The following is a 20,046-nucleotide window of genomic DNA, read 5'->3' on the forward strand; positions in this document are numbered from 1 at the left end:
GGTGCTCAGGAATCCAATGGGGGAAGTGGTCCCAAATACAATTCGAGATGTTGCAACTGGCATGGTTTAAAAGCTGGCTGGATGACAAAGAAACTCACAAGCCTGAAGCAAAGAAACCAGAGTAAGGAAAAACAAAAGTGAAACGAAAGAAACCAGTCTCTCAAGCGAGAAAGAAACAATCCCTCACCTCCAACTGGGTCTATTTCCTGTAACAGGTTTAGTGGATTTAAGGTTTACTTTGGAAGCTACGATTTTGATAATGTGCCTTGTCTTTGTTCTGTCAGAGGCCTGTGAATTTATATGTATGTCTTCCACATGCAGCATTTAACCCACCCGAATCTTTCCTTGGAATATAGATAATCTAGTCTGCTCAATCTTCCACACACCGGCTGCAGGGGAACTGAAGGTCCCGGCCCAAGGGCTGCCCTGATATGGGGAAAACAGGTGGGACCGAGGGACTGGCCCTGGTGATATCAGGCCAAATTTGGCATTTCAACTGTGTTCTAGGTCCTGACCTCAAATATCAGGCTCTCCAGAAAGCTGCAACTGGAAAGTAGCCAAAGCACACGGCTGTGTAGTTTAATACCCTCAGATGAAAAATTTAAGGACTGAGAGGGGCTGAGAATTGCCTAAGGTCACAGTAAGTCAGATGCAGAGCTGCGTTTGGCATTCGGAGCTCCTGGTTGCTCGGTCTATGGCTGGAGAGTTTTCCCAGCCAGATCCACTAGACTGGCCCCAAGAAAGTAAAGATGGCTGTCCACTTAGGCAACATCCTAGGGATGGAAGCATTCTTCAGTGGCCATGAGTTCACCCCTGGGTCTCTGGGCTAAAACGCACTCAAAGAAACACAAACAGATCATTTTGGGCATTTCCTCTCTTTTCTCATAACCTTTAGATTCCTACAACAGAAAACCAAATTCTCGAACTTTTGTCTATAGCCTTCTCTAAACCCCTTGCCACCTAACCACCTTGACACCTCTGTAAAGCTCTTAGGAGTGGTACTGACTCCAAAAAAGTAATCCAAATTCAAATACTGGATTTTTACTGAAGCCAGTGGCCTCACTGCTCTTCTAACCGAGTTTTACATACACAACTGCCCTGCACAAGAAGAGATAAAACCAAAGAGAAAGGGGCGCCTGGGTGGCTCAGATGGTTAAGCGTCTGCCTTCGGCTCAGGTCATCATCCCAGGGTCCTGGGATCGAGCCCTGCATCAGGCTCCCTGCTTGGCGGGGAGCCTGCTTCTCCCTCTCCCTCTGCTGTTCCCCTGCTTGCGTGCATACTCTCTTTCTCTCTCTCTCTGTCAAATAAATAAATAAAATCTTAAAACAAAAAAAAACAAAAAACAAGAGAAAGACAATTTAGCTTTCTAGTTAACTGTTAATATACTATATGACGAAGCACATACTTTTGGGAACTTCCTCTCTCATCACCCCTACAAGGATGGGGCACAGGAGGTGGCTGGAGAGGCAACATAAACATTCTCTGAGTACGGCAAACACTCTTGGTCTCAGTGGAGTCTGCTGGTCCCAGGCCAGAAAATTAAACCCGCTCTTAAATAAACTAATAGATACCTCTCTAAAGGGCTTCTCCTCCCATGGAAGTTGACTCAGCAGAAGTCAGAGGAGGACAAGTGCAACCTGAGCTCAGGGAAAGGGCACAGAAGCAAAAAGACACACCAAAGAGCAATACAAACACCGAGCCCCAGAAGCCACGCATGATTTAGCTCTGGGGTGGACACATGGACAGTGGGCAGTGCCTTTCAAAACCCTCCTCCCCACTCTCCCTGGCCTCCAGCAAGACATCTGGGGCCCGCATCTTTTTCTGGCCTGCATGAACAGAGTGGAATTAGGTGGACCTTTAGGAATCAATCAAGGATCTTTTATTTTTTTTAAACCAGTATTAAAATGAGATTGTATTCTTTCTGCACATTTCACCTGAAAAATTGAGGCCCAGAGTATTTGGCAAGGGAATGATACCAAAGGAGGCAATGACCTATATGAACTGATGTCCCTAAGCTGTTAGAACAACTCAGAGCTTTGGACAGGTGTGTGAAAGGACGAGTGGTGGGAGCAGACCTGCAGTGTTGATATGTCCCTGTGAAATGGGGAGAAGAGACGGAGTTGCACAGGCCCTCAGTAACAAGTTCCTGTTCTGGGGGGAGAGATTCCAACTATGTCAGAGCAGAAATAGCTAGATGGGAGTAAACAAGGTGAGATCCATGAGGAGAGGCAGAGAGCAGGGCAGACCCGTAAGATCTGAAGGACAGGGGGAACTGAGAGCCCATGGACGAGCCCCAAGGGCAGGACCAGGTAAGTCTTCCTCCCCTCTCCAATCCCACTGCACTCCACGCCATTCTATACATCAGCTTCCTGGACCTCCTAGGCAAAGCTGAAATGAAATGACAGGGGCAAGTGAAAGAGTCATTCAGGATTGGAAAGGTGAAGTGGGGCAAGTGAGGAAACATGAAGTTTCTGTTGGGGACACTATACACTGGAGAGGGAGCCCAACACTCGTGGGTGGAGATGCCATCTCCACCGGGTCCCAAGGCCTGAAAGGCAGAGTAAGTGGAATGCAGTGCAGGATGGACAGAAAGGCCAAGAACAGAGCTATCTGGGAGGAAAACGTGGTTCCTGTTTCCAGGTGTGTGTGTGAATCCCCCTTTTTTCCAGCCTTACATCCAGTCCCAGATTCCACACGAGGGGACAAGTACGTGTGAGCCTGGAGGGGGGTAGGGATGGGGGATACTAAGGGTGTATCTGGGGTCCCTGTGAGATACTTGAGGTCTGGGACAGAAAAAAAAAAAAAAAGGAGCCAGACATCCATGACAGTTCTTGTCCTTCTGATGTGACTCCTGTTGGTGGGCATTAAGTGTGAGAGCGGGTGGTGGTCTTGCTCACTGCTCTAAAGGACAAAGGAATGGGGCAGCCAGGGAGTGCAAGGGAGTGCCTGGCTCTCAGGGCTCAGGATGTGTAAACTGTGTTTGAGGAGGGATCCTTAAAGCTCTGTGTCAGGAGAGGAAAACTTAAGACGCCAGATGTACATCTGAGAAACTAAGAAAGAATTAGGGAGTTAGATCTGAAGCAGTTACAAATAAGAGTAAGGTTAAAACCTCACCATAAGAGATGCAAAGGGTGAGGTGCCCTACTCCCCAGAGCTGATCTAGGTTCTGGGGATGAGAAGAATGGAACAGTGAGGGTCAGGCTAGGAATCCTGCGTGTATGTGCGGTGTGTGGCTGGGACCGTATTTTCTCTGATGAAATAGAAGAGAACTGAAGGGGCAGAAAGGGGGCCAGGCCCAGTTCTCACAGGAAGCTAACGTGCAGGATGATGTAGAGGGTGAAAGTCACAGGGAAGGGGCAGGGAAGATGAACAAAGGCTCCCCCAAAGAATTATGCAGTAGGCAGTGCCCAGCAGTCCTGGGGCTCTGCGGGTGTGATGACAAGGCGACAAGGCCCCCAGCTCCCCCAGCTCGGAGGGGCAGAGCCTGAGGGTGGGAGAGCAGGAGGGGCTGACCCTGTAGGGGCATCTGTTGGGGAGGTAATCTTAGCTGGCTCTCACATCCGGGGTGCAGGGGTGTACCTGTGGGGCGGGGGCGGTGCGGGATGGTGGCTGTTTCCCAGAACCTGAGCTGGGTATGACACGGTGAGTGGGCTGCACTGGGCCCTTCAGTAAAAGGTGAAAGGTGTGTGTGCTCTCTGGGCCCGTGCTGAGGAGTGAAGAAAGCGTCCCTGAGTGGGGCTGAACAGATCAGAGCTCACCCGTATAAGCGTGCTTGGATTCTGATTATCCGGTGGATGTCCCAGTACAGTATTGAGTACCGCCCTCCCCTCCCGACGCTGTGTGGGAAGGAGCTTGGTGGAGTTCAGGCAGGTGAGGAGTGCTCAGGGGAGCTACGCCCCGTCTCAGTGTCAGGTCCACACGATCCTGGCCTGGGAGACAGCTAGGCCGTGCTGAAGCGAGCTTCTGTCCTCCGGTTTCCAAACCCTGTTGCCCTGGCTCTGTTCTGAGGGACGCTGGGCCGGGCCGGCAGAGCAGCTCCCCGACCCGCAAACCAAACCAAAGGTGCCAGGAGCCCCAGCGCCGGGACTCGGGCGGGGCAGCGTCAGGCGCTCTGGCCCAGAGCTCCGGTCCTTGGATCGGGAAAAAAGACACCTCACCCCCACCACCCTGGCCCCAGGCCGGCTCTCTGGAGTACCTGGTCGCCGACACCCAAAGCGTAGTAGCCGTGCGTCACCACCTCCCAGTGCAGAAAGCAGATGAGCGCGTCCTGCGCGCAGGTGATGGCCGGCGCCGCCGACGCGTACAGTACCTCCAAGCCCGCCATGTGCGCCCCCGGCTCCTGCGGGCGGAGGAAGGAAGGGAGACAGTGCCGTGAGCCGTCTCGGCTCCGCGACTGCTGAGGACTACCCTCCGCTACTCCGCCCGCCCAGGCCTCGCCCCACCTGCGGCCAAAATGGAGACGCCCGGGGGCGGAGCGCGGCCGCCGGAAGTAGCTCCAAGCGCCGGCTCAGTAGCGCGAATGCGCCGGCCGGAAACTGGAGCGAGGCACTTAAAGGTTCCGCCAGGCCGCCGGCAGTCGGGGCGGGGCGGGGCTCTTTAAAGCAGTAATCTCCTTTTTCCAGGTAGTTGGAGGGCCCGCCACAGACAGGATGTTAAATTAGGTCGCAGGGAGAGGCCACGTTGTTCTGAGCCACAGACCTCCCATCCGCAGAACGGGATGGGCATACGCTGGCGGGGGAAGAGTTTATAAGATATGGCTAAAATATATTCATAATAGTTGGCACGTATGCAGCTGGCACGTACGTGCCACATTATTCTAAATGCGTTACTTGTACTCATTAATTTAATCCTCACGACCCGACCCTATAAAGTTGGTATTAATGATAACCCTTTTGACAGAGGGGTGAATTTGACCGCGATGACACAGCCAGCCAGTGCGTGGCAGAGCTGGTGCTGGGACCTAGCAGTCTGGCTCCCAGGGTAACGTTTATTGTGTGTTAGATGCTGTGCCAGAACCTTTACAGCACCCTATCAACAACTCTGTGAGGTATGCCCCATTATCATCCCCATTTTGCACATGACAAAACCAGCTCAGAGAACTGAAGCCGCTTGCTCCAGGAAGACTCAGCTGCTGCTCCCAGGGTGGGGGCTCCTAATTCACTGCCAAATTTCAATCATTTATTTGCCTGTCTCCGTGATTTTTTTTTTTTTTACCGCCTATTATTTCTTCAACACGTTTCTCAAAACTCACTTGTTGTTGCTCAAATTAATTTAGTTTTCCCATCCCAGTCAGCACCGCATGGCAAGCCACCACCATCTCTCATTTGGATGCCTGCACCAGCCTCCGAACCACCCTAGTCCATCTCTGTCTTCCTCAAGCCTGTTCTGCACTCTGCATCTAGAGATTCTGTTAGGACACAAGCCAATGACATCCTTCCTCTGCTTAAAACCCTCCCAGGGCTTCCATCGCACTCAGGGAAAGTAAAGTCCTCCCCGTGGTCTGCAGAAACCATGTGCATATGGTCTGTGCCCTCCCCCCACTCACCCCTCTGACATCATCTCCTCCAACCTTTCCCTCATCCCCTGCACTCCTGGCTGCAATAACCTTGACTTCCATCCTCTCATGCCCACATTTGATCCAAAAGCAAAGCTAGTCAACTTTAACCTCAAAATGTATTCTGGATCAGACCACTTCCTACGGCCTCCAAAGCCTTCGCCCTGGTCTGATCCTCTAGCATCTCATACTTGGACTATTGCAGTAGTTTCCTAACCAGGTTCCCTCTTCCACATGTTTGGTTCTCCAGGTCTCTGCATGTACTGCTGTCTCTGCCCAGAATGCTCTTCCCCCAAACATCTGCATGGTTTGCTCCTTCATTTTAAGTGACTCCTTCTCTCGCCTCCTCCTGGCTTCAGCAGACGGCTTCCCCAACGCACATCCAAAATAACCTCATCTACCCTTTAATCCCTTCCTTATCCTGCTTTCTTTCCTGCAAAGCATTCATCGTAACCTGACCTTATAGCAGGTATTTCTTCGTTTGCTTATTTAATGACCGTCTTCTCACTAGACTGTGAGAAGGGAGCAGAGACCATGTCTGTCTTGTGCACAGGTATACCCGAGTGCTTTCCTGGCTCAAGTATATACTTACTGAACGCCGAGTGAATGAATTATTGGTATGAGCTCAACTTAATTGGGCCAGTCTCATCCCTTTTGCAGCTCGGTGCTCACTTTGTTAGCTGCCCCACATCACTCCACATTTCGTGTTCCTGGGACTCCTGTGGGACGCCCAGATGCCTGAACCCCATTTGCAGAGATTCGAGCTGAGGGCCTGACGTAGAGTGCAGGTATGTGGACCACCCTCTGGGGGGGGGGGTGCTAAAGCTGATGGACTCCTGAGATATACTGCATGTGGCCTAGAAGCTGTTAAGCCTTTCCACTGAGAAGCTCTGTACTTTTAAGCGTTCCTCCTTTTGCTTTGCTCTATCTCTTCTGCTTTAAATGTCCTTCCCCAGTTATTGAAAATTCCATCAATCCATGCACTCATTCATTCACTTACTCTTTCACTAAACTGCCACAGGCTGTTTGCCATGGACGGCCGTGCAGGCTGTGCAGGGCACAAAGGTGCCCACCCCGCGGCAGCCCTGTTCCTAAGAACCTACTGTGACCCAGGCCCAGGGGAACAAGCTATAGATCCTCCCACTACGGAGCCCACTGTCTAGAGACAAAGGTACCCCAGCGTGAAGACTGTCATGACATAGGGGGCGCTTGGAGGTCCGTGCAAGCCCAGAGGAGGCATCTAATTCAGGCTAGGGGTTAGGGAGGGCTTCTTGGAGGAGGAGATGCCCAACGACACTGAACCATAATGGAAGAGTGGGAGGGAATTGAGGCACAAACGGTATTCCCGTAGAAGGGACTGGCCCACGCAAAGGCATGAAGGTGTGAAATGCGGCTAGTCCTGTGTGATTAGGGGATCAATGCTGCCTCCTGACTGAGGTCTTCCCCCATCTCCTCTGCCCACAGTCAATTTCTCTGTCTTCAGTGCCCTTGGCATCAGTGGGGTGCCAAGGAGCGAGCATGGGACAGCAAGAGCCATCAGCCTCAACGGGAAGGAGAATTTTATAACTGAAGCTTATTAGAATGGCTGGTTTATAATAAAAAGCAGACCGGCCGGTTTTATTACTGCTTTTAACATTTTTTACAGCCAAGGCACCCCCCTTATTGCCCGCACGGGGCTGCGAGCTCCCCCACCGGTCCCTTGGTTCAGCCACTGCTTTGCATACAGTTGGTTATAGCTTGAGTCTCACAGAACTTTGTTTGCCTGTAATACATCGCCAGCCTTGCATTAGTCTTCCCTCAGAAGCCAGCATAAGACAGGGATTTGAATGGTTTACTTGGAAGCGGATGGCAGGAAAAAGCAGCAAAGAGGGTGGGGAAGGGACACTAGGAAGTGACCAGTAGGTGTTTTGTGATCAAGTCAGGTACCTCTGGGCACCTGAGCTCAGTCCTGTCCAGCAACTCTGGGAGACACTTGTCCCAGACTCATCCCAACCAAGGGTGAGAGAATTAAGGTGGTTATTTGTACTCCCTCCCTGCTTGAGGGCTGCTTCTGGGACATGAAAAGCCCTCAGATAGAGAACTGCGGAGTTTAGTGGAAGTGGCCTTTGGTGCTTAGAGATGACTGCTAAGGAGTGAACTGGACACCATGGCATTTGCTGTTCCCCAGCTGCTCCCCGCCGCTCCCAAGGGCGAGCCATGCCTTTGCTAGTCTGTGGCCCAGCAGTAGTCACGAGCATCTGTGTATCACAAGAATGAGGTAAGCTCTGTCCCTTGCACTAGGCTGTGTGCCCTTTGGGCCAAATCTGTGTTCCGTCCACCCCTGAGCCCCAGGGTCCTCCATGGATGAGAACAAACGAGAGGATCCTCCGGGACCAGAGGGTTGTCTGATCCTGCCCCTGGTCCATTCAGCACTTTCTGAGGACTTACCGCCATCAACAAGAGTCTCAGTTGTCCCTGTGAGGACTGTGATTGGCTGAGAAGGGAAGCAGGTAGAAGGTGCCTCCCCGGCTGGGCCCTCGCTACCTGGCAAAGCCCATGCCAGAGATGAGGGCGAGGGCCCAGGATGATGAAAGGAACATGGGAGGTGGCTGCAACCACCAGCTCCTGGTTGCCAAGTGACAGCAATGTGAGGATTCCAAGCTCCTGGGAAACTGTCTCCCTGGAAACTGAAGAGGTGAGCTGAGGGGCAGGGCCCAGATGGGCACTGAGATGGAATTATGCAACACTGGAAGCCTGCTTTTTGGCCTAGCATCATTCTACCAACCTCACCTCCTCCAGGAAGCCCTCCATGATTAATAGTGTGCAGTACTGGAACCCATCCGATACGTTGGAATGTAAAGATTAGGGAAAACTGCCTCTAGCTTTCAGAGAGTCTGGAAGTTGCAGGAACTGCAGGAGAGCACCAGCAATGATCACAGCTGCCTCTTGTCCTAAGGCAGTATTCAGGGGAAAATCTGCAGAGGTGGCTGCAAAACTGAACTGAAACTCTGGATCCACTGCTATTGGAGAAGCAATGAGGTGCTTCTGCTGCCTCCCATTGCCTGGATCTGACCCGGGGAATCCCGTTGGCAAGTCATTCTAGAAAAGGGCAGGCAGGACTGGGACGGTATTAAGGCTTTAACAAATTGGCCAATACTATCTCAATTAATTCCCATAACTCTTTAAGGTAGAAACAGTTATGACCCTCTATTTTAAAATGAGAAGAGTAAGGCACAGTAAGGTTGTACAATTGCTCCTAAGTGATGCAGTCAGGATTTGAACCGGATGGTATTTCTATACACCACATCACCACGTGGCTGTGCCCTGTGATAGCATCGAGGGGGGCTTGCAGGCCCACAAGCTCTGTGTTCTGAGGTCTGTACAGGAGAAGGTGAGAGAGCTGTGACTGAGTTTTTCAGACTTTGGCTGGAAGCCGGTAAGGCTGGGAACAGAGACGGTCTAAGCATGGAAAGCCTCTCCAACCACCGGGATGCGAGGGTCCTTGCAGAGACAAGAGAAGCCACAAGAGGGCGCCCGGGCCCACCCAAATGCCCACCCAGGGCAGCCAGGCAGGGTGAAGTGCTTATCTCCCTTGTCCTCTTTCTAAGGGGAGGTTCAGGGGAGCCCTAGACTGGAGAGCCCATAGCAGGCTGTGTCCTCGGTGCGGTCAGAATTTTCATGCATGGAAATGCCTGCTTGTAGCTCTGTGCGCTGTTGACCCCAAAGGGAGACAGTCCTCAGGGAACCCCCGTCCCAGTGGTCAGAGGGTCTGCTCTGCTCCTTGCTGAGGCCATATTCCTTCTCGAATCCCCCACTTCCCTCGGCAGACATCTTTGTAGCCATCCTTTCACAGACTTGGTCCTGACCCTCTCCCCTCCCCCCACCTCAGCCACGTCTAGCCCCAGCCCTGAAGTCCCATCAAGCCCTTGCCCCACCTGGTGTGGCAGGTGGCATGGGTGACCAACCTCATCCTGAAAGGCCAGAAGCTTTGCCTGTTGCTCCCCTATCTAGAACATTAGCTTCATGAGTGCAGGGATGGCATCTGTTCCGGTCACTGCCGCCTCTCCAGCTCCTAGAACAGTGCCTAGCACACATAGTGGTTCCCAGGAAGTATTTGTTGAATTAACGAGTAAATGGACAAATGCATAGGTTGGAAAAGTGTCTAGATCTTGGAGTCAGGCAAGCTGGGTTTATATCTCAGTCCCAGTGCTTACTCTCTGTGCAACTTGGGGCAGATGACTTATCAAATTGTCAAATAGGGATTATAATGGTGTCTCTGGTGGGGTTGTCGAGAGGATTCCTGGAGACGATGTCACTGAAGTGCCTCCCATGGTGCATGGCCCACGGCGGGGTCTCCTGAGCCGTGGCTCATTATTTGAGCTAATGAGCCCTTGGAAAGCAGCTGCTATTTATTGAGGATTTACCATGTGTCTGGCACCCGGCTTACGTTCTCCAATTCCATTGTTGTAACTACTTGGTGAGAAGTTGAGGAGCTCACAGGGGTTCAATAATGTGCCCAGGGTCAGACAGCCGAGAAGAACAAACTTGGGTTTCTATCCAGATGTTAAAGACTGCAGAGTGCGAGGTCAGACTTCTTAGGTTCGAGTCCTGGCTCTATCGCTTTCAAGTGGTTTGACTTTGGGCACGTTTCTTAGCAGGGAGATGTCAGAAGGGGCAGACGTGGGCCGCTGCATAGGCCTGGGTCATTCTTTTGGATTTGGAGGACTCAAGGACACCACCAACTTAATGCTACAGCTTCCTTCCCTTGAGATTGAGGGAACTGCCAAGACCTCTGGAACCTACTTTTTAACCCTAGCACCACCTGGACCCCCCGTCCCACCCAGGGCCATTTCCAAATGTATTCTTTGGACGCCACGGGGAGCTGGAGTCACAAGGTAGTCAAGTAGACAGGACACACACACAGCTTCAGAGGAAGAAAGGGTTGGCTTTAGCTGTGTACCCTGGGCTAAGTTGCTCTGCCTCTCTGAGCCCTAATTTCCTCATTTGTAAAGTGAAGGGTAATAAGTAGTGTCCGTAGGAACATCATCTAGAAAAAGCCCGTCGCAGGGCTGAGCCCTGAGCACTGGAGGTTAGCAAGGGGCAATGGGAAGGTCCACTTACAGGACTACTGCCAGAAGGATCTGGCGTTGATTTCTACAGCCGTGTTAAAGGTCATTTTCAGAAAAAGGTAAAATCCTGATTTTCATACATATCTGGAAGGGAACATGTGTTAAAGACTTCATTTCACTTGTTAAACAACGAGGGAATCAGACAGATGTTAGAACCGGCTCAAAGAAAAAGTCAAAAAGGCACGAATTCATATGGACTAAAAGAACGGAATTAGAAATGGAAGCGAAGCTCGTTTCTCCCCAAAAGGGAGGGAAGTGAATTCTACCAGACAAGACAGAGTTTGCGTGCTGATGAGTTGCTCACCGAAGAGGCACAAAATAGCTCAAAGACGACAAACAGGGTGAGAATCAGTCCGCGGGAGGCTGTTCCACCCTGTTCTCTGCGGCCCATTTTGGCCCAGAGATTCCAGGCCCAGAATCTCATCCTGGAAAGTGCAGGGCTTCTCAGCTCTTCTGGGATCAATGTCTCATCTGTAGAATGGGGTCACTCACTGTCTGGCCTCCCAGAGCTGTCCTGAAGGTGACACAGGCTGGTGGAGTCGAGTGTCTAGATGGGGCCTCGAGCATGGGGTGGACTGGGCCCTCGGTTCATCCTCCTCGCAGCTCGATACGGGACTGACCACTCTAACCTCTGATGAAGGGACCAAGGCTCACAACGGTGGTTGCACTTGCCCGGTGAATGGAAACTGGGTTAAAACCCAGGTCGGTCTGGCCTCACGAACCCTGTGATGTCGTTGAACACCTGTGTGACCTGAGGCAGATCACCTCCCCTCTCTGGCCTCGGTCTGCCCGTCTCCCCAGGAGGGTTGGATCCGTTGACTTCTGAATGCCACCTCCCTATCCCCCCTGCCAAGCTGCCAGGCCGGGGCAACTGTGGGAACGGCCTGGTGAGCAGGTGGCATGAGTATGGCGATCAGGGACACTGACGGCCGGGGACGTGGCAGGGATGAAGTCCAGCCTCTGGCATGCAAGCCTCAGCCTGTCCAGAACCACCATAGTTTCCACCTTGCTCACAAGCCTGGTAGAGAGGGCTGGCCCTGGCTGGACTTTAACAAGGGGGAAGAAAAAAGAAAGAGATGTTTCCCAGTTGCTGGGTCCAACTCCAGGTTGGCGAGGATGGGCAGGATGAGGCCCAGGCCAGCTCATCAGAATCAACGTTTTCCCTCTGTCTCCCCACGGCCTAGCTGTCGCGCTGCACACAGCTGTCATCTTGGAGCATTCTCGGGGAAGCTGCAAGGCAGGTTGTCCTGCTTTGGGTCAGGGCCTCCCGTGAACCCAGCTGTCTGCCAAGGCCTTTGGTGGAGCTAAGGGAGGGGCCCCTGTCTTTAGAGGATCTCACGATCAGGTCTTCATCAGGGACGCGGTGCTTAGAATGCTTGGTGTGCAAAGGAAGGAAGACCCAACGCAAACTGGTTTGGGCAACAAAAGCAATTTATTGGCTTATGTAACAAAATTGTCCTAAGGAGACAAGTGAAATGAGGAGAAAAGGGGGGCAGGAGAGGGGCAGGCATATTTTGCCTTGGGAGGACAGGGAAGATCTCCCTGACAAGAGACATTCGAACAAAGATCTGGAGGAGGTGAGCAAGTGAGCCAAGTGGAAGTCCCAGACAGATGGAATGGCAAGTGCAAAGGCCCTGAGGTGTGAGCATGCCCCCCAGCATGTGTGTCCAGAGCCTAGGAAGGGAGGGGAGAGGTGGGAGTTGAGGTCAGAAGGGTCACCTAAAACCAAATATTGGGGAAAGCCTTGAACCAAAAAAAAAAAAAAAAAAAGTTTTTAAAGAAAGCTCTTTATCTTGTGGCCTGAAACTCAGAGTCTGGTTCCTGCAGACTTGGTGGGGATGAGGCTTGAGGTGGGAGAAGCGGGGGGGGGGGGGGGGGTAGGAGGATGAGGCAAGGACGACCCCTTCCGAGTAAGCCCAGCCCTCATTGGCCTGGGAGGTTCCAGCTAAGAGCCAGAAGGAGAATTCGTGGCTTAGCTCCACAACGCAGCTGATGAGGGGTCCTATCATGAGTTACAGCCCCAGCAGACAGAGCCTCCTCTGGAGTCACCTAAGGCCCCCAGCCAACTGGACTGGGCCAGAGCGGTGTGTGATAGCTGCTGGCTCACTGAGGATGGGACCTGGTGCCCAGAGCATTCTCTGTAGCGGGAGTGCCCAGACCTGGCCCCCAGTCAGGGGTCATAACTTCCATAACTCCACGAGGGGAGTATCGGTGGGCACGCCAGGCTCTGAAGAAACTCAAAATCTTCGGAGAGAACAGGAGATATCAGCCAACAGCTTCATTTTACGTATGGGGAAACTGAGGCAGAGGGCGAGGAACTGGCGCCCCCAGGGTCACACAAGCGGATAGCAGCAAAGCCAGGACTTGAATTCAGACCTCCTGATTCCAGTGCTCCTTTTTTCAAACCTGGGGAGACAAAAGAGCCTAGAGGGCATGCCAGCCCTGGTGTTAACCCCTGCGTGTGAATCCTGGCCTCACCAGTTGTTGGCTGCGTGCCCTTGAGCAAGTCACTTCACCTCTCTTTGCCTCAGATTCCTCATCTGGAAAATAAAAGTAATGATAATAACAATACTTACCTCGTAGTTGTGGCCAAAATTAAATTAGGTGCTGTCTGCAAAAGGTTTAGAAAAGTAAAAATGGTAGTGTCGGGCTTCTGAAAAATCTCTCTTTTACAAAAGCAATGATGACATGAGCAAAAATTGTCAGGATCAACATTTTCTTTTTCTTTTTTTTAAAGATTTTATTTACTTATTTGACAGAGAGAGAGACAGCCAGCGAGAGAGGGAACACAAGCAGGGGGAGTGGGAGAGGAAGAAGCAGGCTCCCAGCAGAGGAGCCTGATGTGGGGCTCTATCCCAGAACTCCGGGATCACGCCCTGAGCCGAAGGCAGACGCTTAACGACTGCGCCACCCAGGCGCCCCAACATTTTCTAAATTCTTGAAATTAATCAAAGGCTCGCAGCAATCAAGGAAGCATTTATTCAAAGAAAATGGCTAAATCTTATTAAGAAGTGATCTTTCTGCCCCGCCTCCTCAACTCCATGGTAGACTTGGAATCCAGCAGCCTGGCGGCCACCAGAGGTAACAAAACAGGGTTGTATCTCCTACAAACCTCATTCCCAGAGGACTGTCATTATTTGGTCTGTCTGATGCTTCTCTGGAAGACCTCACTTGCAAGGCTGTCTTTATTTGATCTGACCAGGAGCTCAACCCAAAAAAGCAAAAAACGCTTTTCCTCCTGGGGGCATTTGACAAAAACCATTTAGAGGCAATTGTTTAACTTTGGGGCAGCCTGAGGAGGTGGCTAACATTTGGCAGAAAACAACAGGCTTACCTGGACTAACCAAAAGGCTTAAAAGGAAAAACTGAGGAATGGAGGGTCCATAGGGGGCTGTGAAGAGCTCTGACACATTCCTGGGAATCTGGAAGGGCGTGTGTATTCATGTGTAGGGCTGCGTGCACCCAGGGCTGTGCAGATGTGTAGGAAATATCTGAGAAAGTCCTACGGTCTCCCCTCTGGCTCTCCTTAGGGCCGTGCCCAAGCAGGAAGTGAAGGCGAAGACAGAATTATCTAGCGCTTGCCCTGAGCACTGGGAGCATGCCCCGACACCCACAGACTGCCCCTCAGCAGAGACTGGGAGACTTACCCACTCCCGGAGCTGAAGGACATCTCTGCCCAATCATTCGCTGACCACTAAGGTAACTGAACAGAGATTTCAGTCCCGCGTGCAAAAGAATACAGACTTTAGAGATTTCATTCAAAAGTCACTAGAATAAACAGCAGCAACAGCAAACCCTGGGGATAGAGAAAATCGGACTTCCAGAGTCACCACATTACAGTACATAAAATGTCCCATTTTTCAACAAAAACAATTGTGAGACATGAAAAGAAATAAGAAGCCATGGTCCCTACCCAGGATAAAAACAAGCAATGGAAGCTGTCCCCAACGAAGCCCGGACAGCAGGCTTGACAGCCAGACAAAGACTTTAAATACACTATTTTAAATACGTTCGAAGAGCCAAAGGAAGCCATGTGAAAAGAAGTAAAGGAAAGTAAGAATGATGTCTCGCCAAATAGAGAGTCATAAGAGAGATAGAAATTATATAAATAGAGCCAAATGGACATTTTGGAGTTGAAAAGTACAGTAACGGAAACGAAAAATTCACAAGAGGGGCTCAGCACTCAACGCAGAGTCTGCTTGTGATTCTGTCCCTCCCTCTCCCTCTACCCCTTGGCACTCTCACTTTTTCTCTCTCTCAAAGAAATAAATAACTTTTTTAAAAATGAAAGAGAAATTAAGACATTCCCCAGATAAACAAAACCTGAGGGCATTTGTTGTTAGCAAACCCGCCCTTCAAGAAATACTTGTATGCTGAAAATGAGAAGGCGTCATTGAAAGAAATTAAAGATAGAAATAAACAGAAAGACATCCTGTGTTCATGTATTAAAAGATATAATATTGGCAATACTCCCCTAATTGATCTACAGATTGATTGCAAGTTCTGTCAAAATCCCAGCTGATGATTTTGAAGATATCGGTAAGCTGATCCTAAAATTATATGGAAATGCAAGGGACCCAGAATAGTGAAAATAATCTCAAAAATAAGGACAATATCGGAGGGTCCACACTTCCCTATTTCAAAATCTACTACAATGCAATAAAAACTGTGTGGAACTGGTATGAAGACAGGCATATGGATCACTGGACTAGAACTGAGAGTCCAGAAATAAATCCATATATTTATGGGCAATTGATTTTTGACAAAAATGCTGAGATATTTCAATGGGGGGAAAGAACAGTTTTTTCAACAAATGGTACCGGGACAACAGAATATCCAGATAGAATGGAGGTGGATCTCTGTCTCAATCCATATATATAAATGAACCCAAAACAGATCAAAGGCTTAAATCTAAGAACTAGCACTATAAAAGTCTTAGAAAAAAATTTAGGAGTAAGTTGATTTCTTAGATGTGACCCATAAAGCACAAGCAACCAAAGCAAAAATTTTAAACTTTTGTAGTTCAAAGACCACTACCAAGAAAGTGAAAAGACCACTCACAAAATGGGAGAAAATATCCACAAATCCTTTATCTGGTATTGTCATAGTATCCAGAACATATACAGTATTTTCATAACTGAACAATAAAAAAAAAGCCCCAAATAGCTCAATTTACAAATGGACAAAAGACTTGCATAGACATTTTCCCAAAGAACATATAAAAACAAGCACATGGGGCGCCTGGGTGGCACAGCGGTTAAGCGTCTGCCTTCGGCTCAGGGCGTGATCCCGGCGTTATGGGATCGAGCCCCACATCAGGCTCCTCCGCTATGATCCTGCTTCTTCCTCTCCCGCTCCCCCTGCTTGTGTTCCCTCTCTCGCTGGCTGTCTCTATCTCTGTCTAATAAATAAATAAAATCTTAAAAAAAAAAAAGCACATGAAAAGATGCTTACCATCCATTAGTCATTAGGACAATGAAAATCAAAACCACAGTGAGATAGCACCTCACACCCATTAGAATGGGTCAAATAAAAAAGTGGACAGGAACAATTGATGGCAAAAATGTAAAGAAATTGAAACTGTCATACATCGCTGGTGGGAATGTAAAATGATGTTGCCGCTTTACAAAATAATTTGGCAGTTCTTCCAAAAGTTAAATGTAAGTTACCATATAATCTATGAATTTCAATCCCAGGTATATACTCAAAGGAACCAAAAACACATTCACCCTACAACTTGTACATGAATGTCCATAGCACTAGTATTCATAATAACCCCAAAGTGGAAACAACCCAAATGTCTATCAACTGATAAATGAATAAACAAAATGTGTTCTATCCATCCAACGGAATGTTTTTCAGCCACCAAAAAAGAATGAAGCACTAATACATTAGATCACACGGATGAACCTTGAAAATATTACGTTAGTGAAAAAAGCCAGACTGAAAAAGCATATATTGTATTCTATTTATAGGATACGTCCAGAATAGTCAAATACTTAGAAACAGAGAGCAGACGAGCGGTTGCCAGAGGCTGGGAACAGGGGCAATAGGGAGGGACGGCTAATGGGGATGGGGCTTCTTTTTTTTTTTTTTAATTTTATTTATTTATTTGACAGAGATAGAGACAGCCAGCGAGAGAGGGGACACAAGCAGGGGGAGTGGGAGAGGAAGAAGCAGGCTCATAGCGGAGGAGCCTGATGTGGGGCTCGATCCCAGAACGCCAGGATCACGCCCTGAGCCAAAGGCAGACGCTTAACCGCTGTGCCACCCAGGCGCCCCATGGGGCTTCTTTTTTTCCCTTTTAAAAAATAGACTTTGTTTTTTAGGGCAGTTTTAGGCTTACAGCAAAACTGCGCAGAAGGTGCAGAGATTTCCCATCTACCCCATGCTCCCGGCATAAACACAGCCTCCTCCTCTATCAAAACCACACACCAAAGTGGTACATTTGTTACGAGCAGTGAGCCTACACTGACACCACATTATCACCCAAAGGCCAGAGCGCACATTAGGGTTCACTCGTGGTGAAGGGTTTTTTGGTTTTTTTTTAGAGTGATAAACATGTTCTTGAATTAGATGGTGGCAATAGTTGCACAAACCACTGAACTGTACACTTTTTAAAAAGGTGAATGTCATGTGAATATCTTTTAATGTGAATTATCTCTTAATTAAAAAAAGTTAGAACAATGCCAGACACAGGGTAAGCTCATTAAACATTAGCTGTTTTTAATCTTAATTTTTTTTTTTACAAAGCTTAGTGGGTTGGGGAATAAATTAACTATGATTTTTTTTTTTTTAAAGATTTTATTTATTTATGTGACAGAGAGACAGCCAGCGAGAGAGGGAACACAGCAGGGGGAGTGGGAGAGGAAGAAGCAGGCTCATAGCGGAAGAGCCTGATGTGGGACTCGATCCCGGATCGCCAGGATCACGCCCTGAGCCGAAGGCAGACGCTTTAACGACTGCGCTACCCAGGCGCCCAAATTAACTATGATTTATCTTATTTTGACCTCTACTTACTAGAGAAGAAAAAATAGGGGGAAGAAAAGCAGAATAAGAATGATTCTCAAGTGTGTGCCATTCTCAAATCTTTTTCTAAAGAAGCTGCCCCACTCACCACAAGGCAATTATAATCCTTGATCGTTACTGTGATTATTTTTTTTTTATCACCTCATTATTTTGTCTCTTTCCCCCCTCTTGGTGAGCAGAGAGTTTGTCTAATTCGCCTGGCACTTCTAACATACAGATGTCATTCAATATACCCATTTGTTGGGTGAATGGACACATGAATGAAGAACACTAGGTAAATATCCTCATTCCTCCAACACTTCAGAAAAAATACTAACCATAAAGAAAAAATGAGAAGAGATTCAAACCAGATGTGGTCCTGGTGGCTTGCAGTAGCTGAGAGTGGAACTGTGTTGTGATAATGCCATATTAGCTGGAAGCAATATATCTATCAACAGCCTCGGCCAGCAGCTGGCATTTGCAGGAACTGGGTCCCCACGCTGCACTTCAGCATTTGAAAGGGTCTCAGACCCCGACTGGCCTTCTAAGCTCTTCCAGGAAGGGCCTGTTCTTCGGAGGTTGTCCAGCCCCCGACTCCCACTCACACCCTGGGGAGAACCTCACTCATGGGGCAAGGCCGGGACCCCAGTCACTCTCTTGGCGACACTGTTGAGGCCGAGTGGGAGGCGGGCGCAGCCCAGAAGAGCCAGGCTCAGTGGGGGCCGATGGAGCACGGCCCAAACAGCCCACGGGATCATAGGCCACATTGTTATTACTTTTTAATTAAAACGGCGTCTTTTCCCCTTATTACAAAAGCCTTGTCTGTTTACTTTAGCAAAATTAGACAGGCCAGACCAGGAAAAAGAAAAAAATTAAAAATGACCCATGACCCAGAGAGAGCCATTGTTAGCGCCCCGGTGTGTTGGGGGGGTCCCAGATGGAATGCACAGGGGCCCAGATGGTTAATATAAATGTGAATTAGATGGCACTAAAACTAATAAAAATGTGACTCGAGTGGCATTAAAATTAATATAAAAGTGTGAGTAGGGTGAATTAATTTATATGAAAATTAATATAAATATGGGAATTGTGATATTAAAAAAATGTCAGGAAATGTTTGAATCTGTAGAGTCATACAGAGTATGCAGCCAGTGTAAAGACGTTCAAAAGTCAAAGAGATTTTATTTATTTATTTATTTATTTATTTATTTATTTATTTATTTAAGGTTTTATGTATTTATTTGAGAGACAGAGAGAGCACAAGCAGAGGGAGAAGCAGGCTCCCCACTGGGCAGAGAGCCTGATGCAGGACTCAATCCCGGGACTCTGGGATCATGACCTGAGCCAAAGGCAGCCACTTCACCGACTGAGCCACCCAGGTGCCCCAAACAGATTTTAAACAGTGACTTGTACTCTAATGGTCACCAGTCTGCCACCTCCAGCCCTCTTAAGATCATACCCTTGCTATGTATCTTTCTAGATCAATCAGTCAATCAACCTATCCATCCATCTATCTCAATACTTGTATATGTTTACATAAAGAGAAACACACATTTTTACGTATACACACACATAAATAAACACATGCAGACACATGTACACCAAGTGGAACCTTATGTGGATTCTCAGTGTAATACTCAGATAAAAATGGAAGCTCTTGGGTTGAAGGAAGACTGGGAGCTACTTTCACCCCTTCTTGCCATGTTCTTACCCTAACAGCGGCCCCTAAGGAACCCCGGACCACAGAGGTATCTGGTTTGAGAACCAGTCCTTTGTTCTAGGGGTTCCCAGTGTTCAGCATCTCACGGACCAGTAAATTCCACTTTCCAAATATAAGGGGGCACGGATCTAGGGCGGCCAACCTCTTCCCATCAAATGTGGCAGACCCGGCTAGTTGCCCTCTTATTATTTATAGCCTCCCTCCTTCCCCCTTCCTTCCTGCTTTTGCTTGAGGAGGCCGTGTATTCTGTCCCAGGCAATTCATCACCATCAATAAACGCAACATGGTAACCCCATTTCCTTTTGGCAGATTTCATATTTCCTGGACTCCCTTGCAGCTAAGAGCAGTCCCATGACCTAATTTAGCCAATAAGACAGAAGAAGTCCTCAGAAGACTTCTAGGTAAGCTTTTGCTTTCCTGTGACAGGGAAAACGTCGCTGGCAGTATCTCATCCCCACTCTTCCTACCAAGACCAGGGGCAGCCTTGTTGGGACCATGAAGCAAGGGGCCAGAAAATCACAGAGACTCCCACCTGCCTCGCATTGTGGGCACTGACACTTCCCCAATGGCCTCTCCCTCCAGACTTCTTCTAGTGTGAAAAATTAGCCCTTCTTTGCTTATGCCACTGTTAATTAGACTTTCTGTGAAGTTCAGA

At 49.0% G+C, this 20,046-nt stretch overlaps 1 protein-coding gene and 1 long non-coding RNA gene across 2 annotated transcripts in view; one reads left to right on the plus strand and one right to left on the minus strand.

Moving 5' to 3' along the window:
• Positions 1-4,452, minus strand: part of PSMF1 (proteasome inhibitor subunit 1) — a 42,819-nt gene extending 38,367 nt beyond the window's left edge. Inside the window, exon 1 of the mRNA XM_040638102.1 lies at positions 4,197-4,452. Within this exon, the coding sequence (XP_040494036.1) occupies positions 4,197-4,325 (129 nt within the window). The 5' untranslated portion in view covers positions 4,326-4,452. The remainder of the gene's footprint in view (positions 1-4,196) is intronic.
• On the plus strand, positions 1,307-17,990 carry LOC121104582. Its single transcript, XR_005836908.1, has 3 exons — positions 1,307-2,310; positions 6,216-6,343; positions 17,872-17,990. It is a non-coding gene; the product is annotated as an uncharacterized LOC121104582 (long non-coding RNA).
• Positions 17,991-20,046: the final 2,056 nt, after the last annotated feature.

The sequence above is a fragment of the Ursus maritimus genome, unplaced genomic scaffold, assembly GCF_017311325.1.
Source record: "Ursus maritimus isolate PB19 unplaced genomic scaffold, ASM1731132v1 scaffold_22, whole genome shotgun sequence".
Taxonomy (NCBI): domain Eukaryota; kingdom Metazoa; phylum Chordata; class Mammalia; order Carnivora; family Ursidae; genus Ursus; species Ursus maritimus.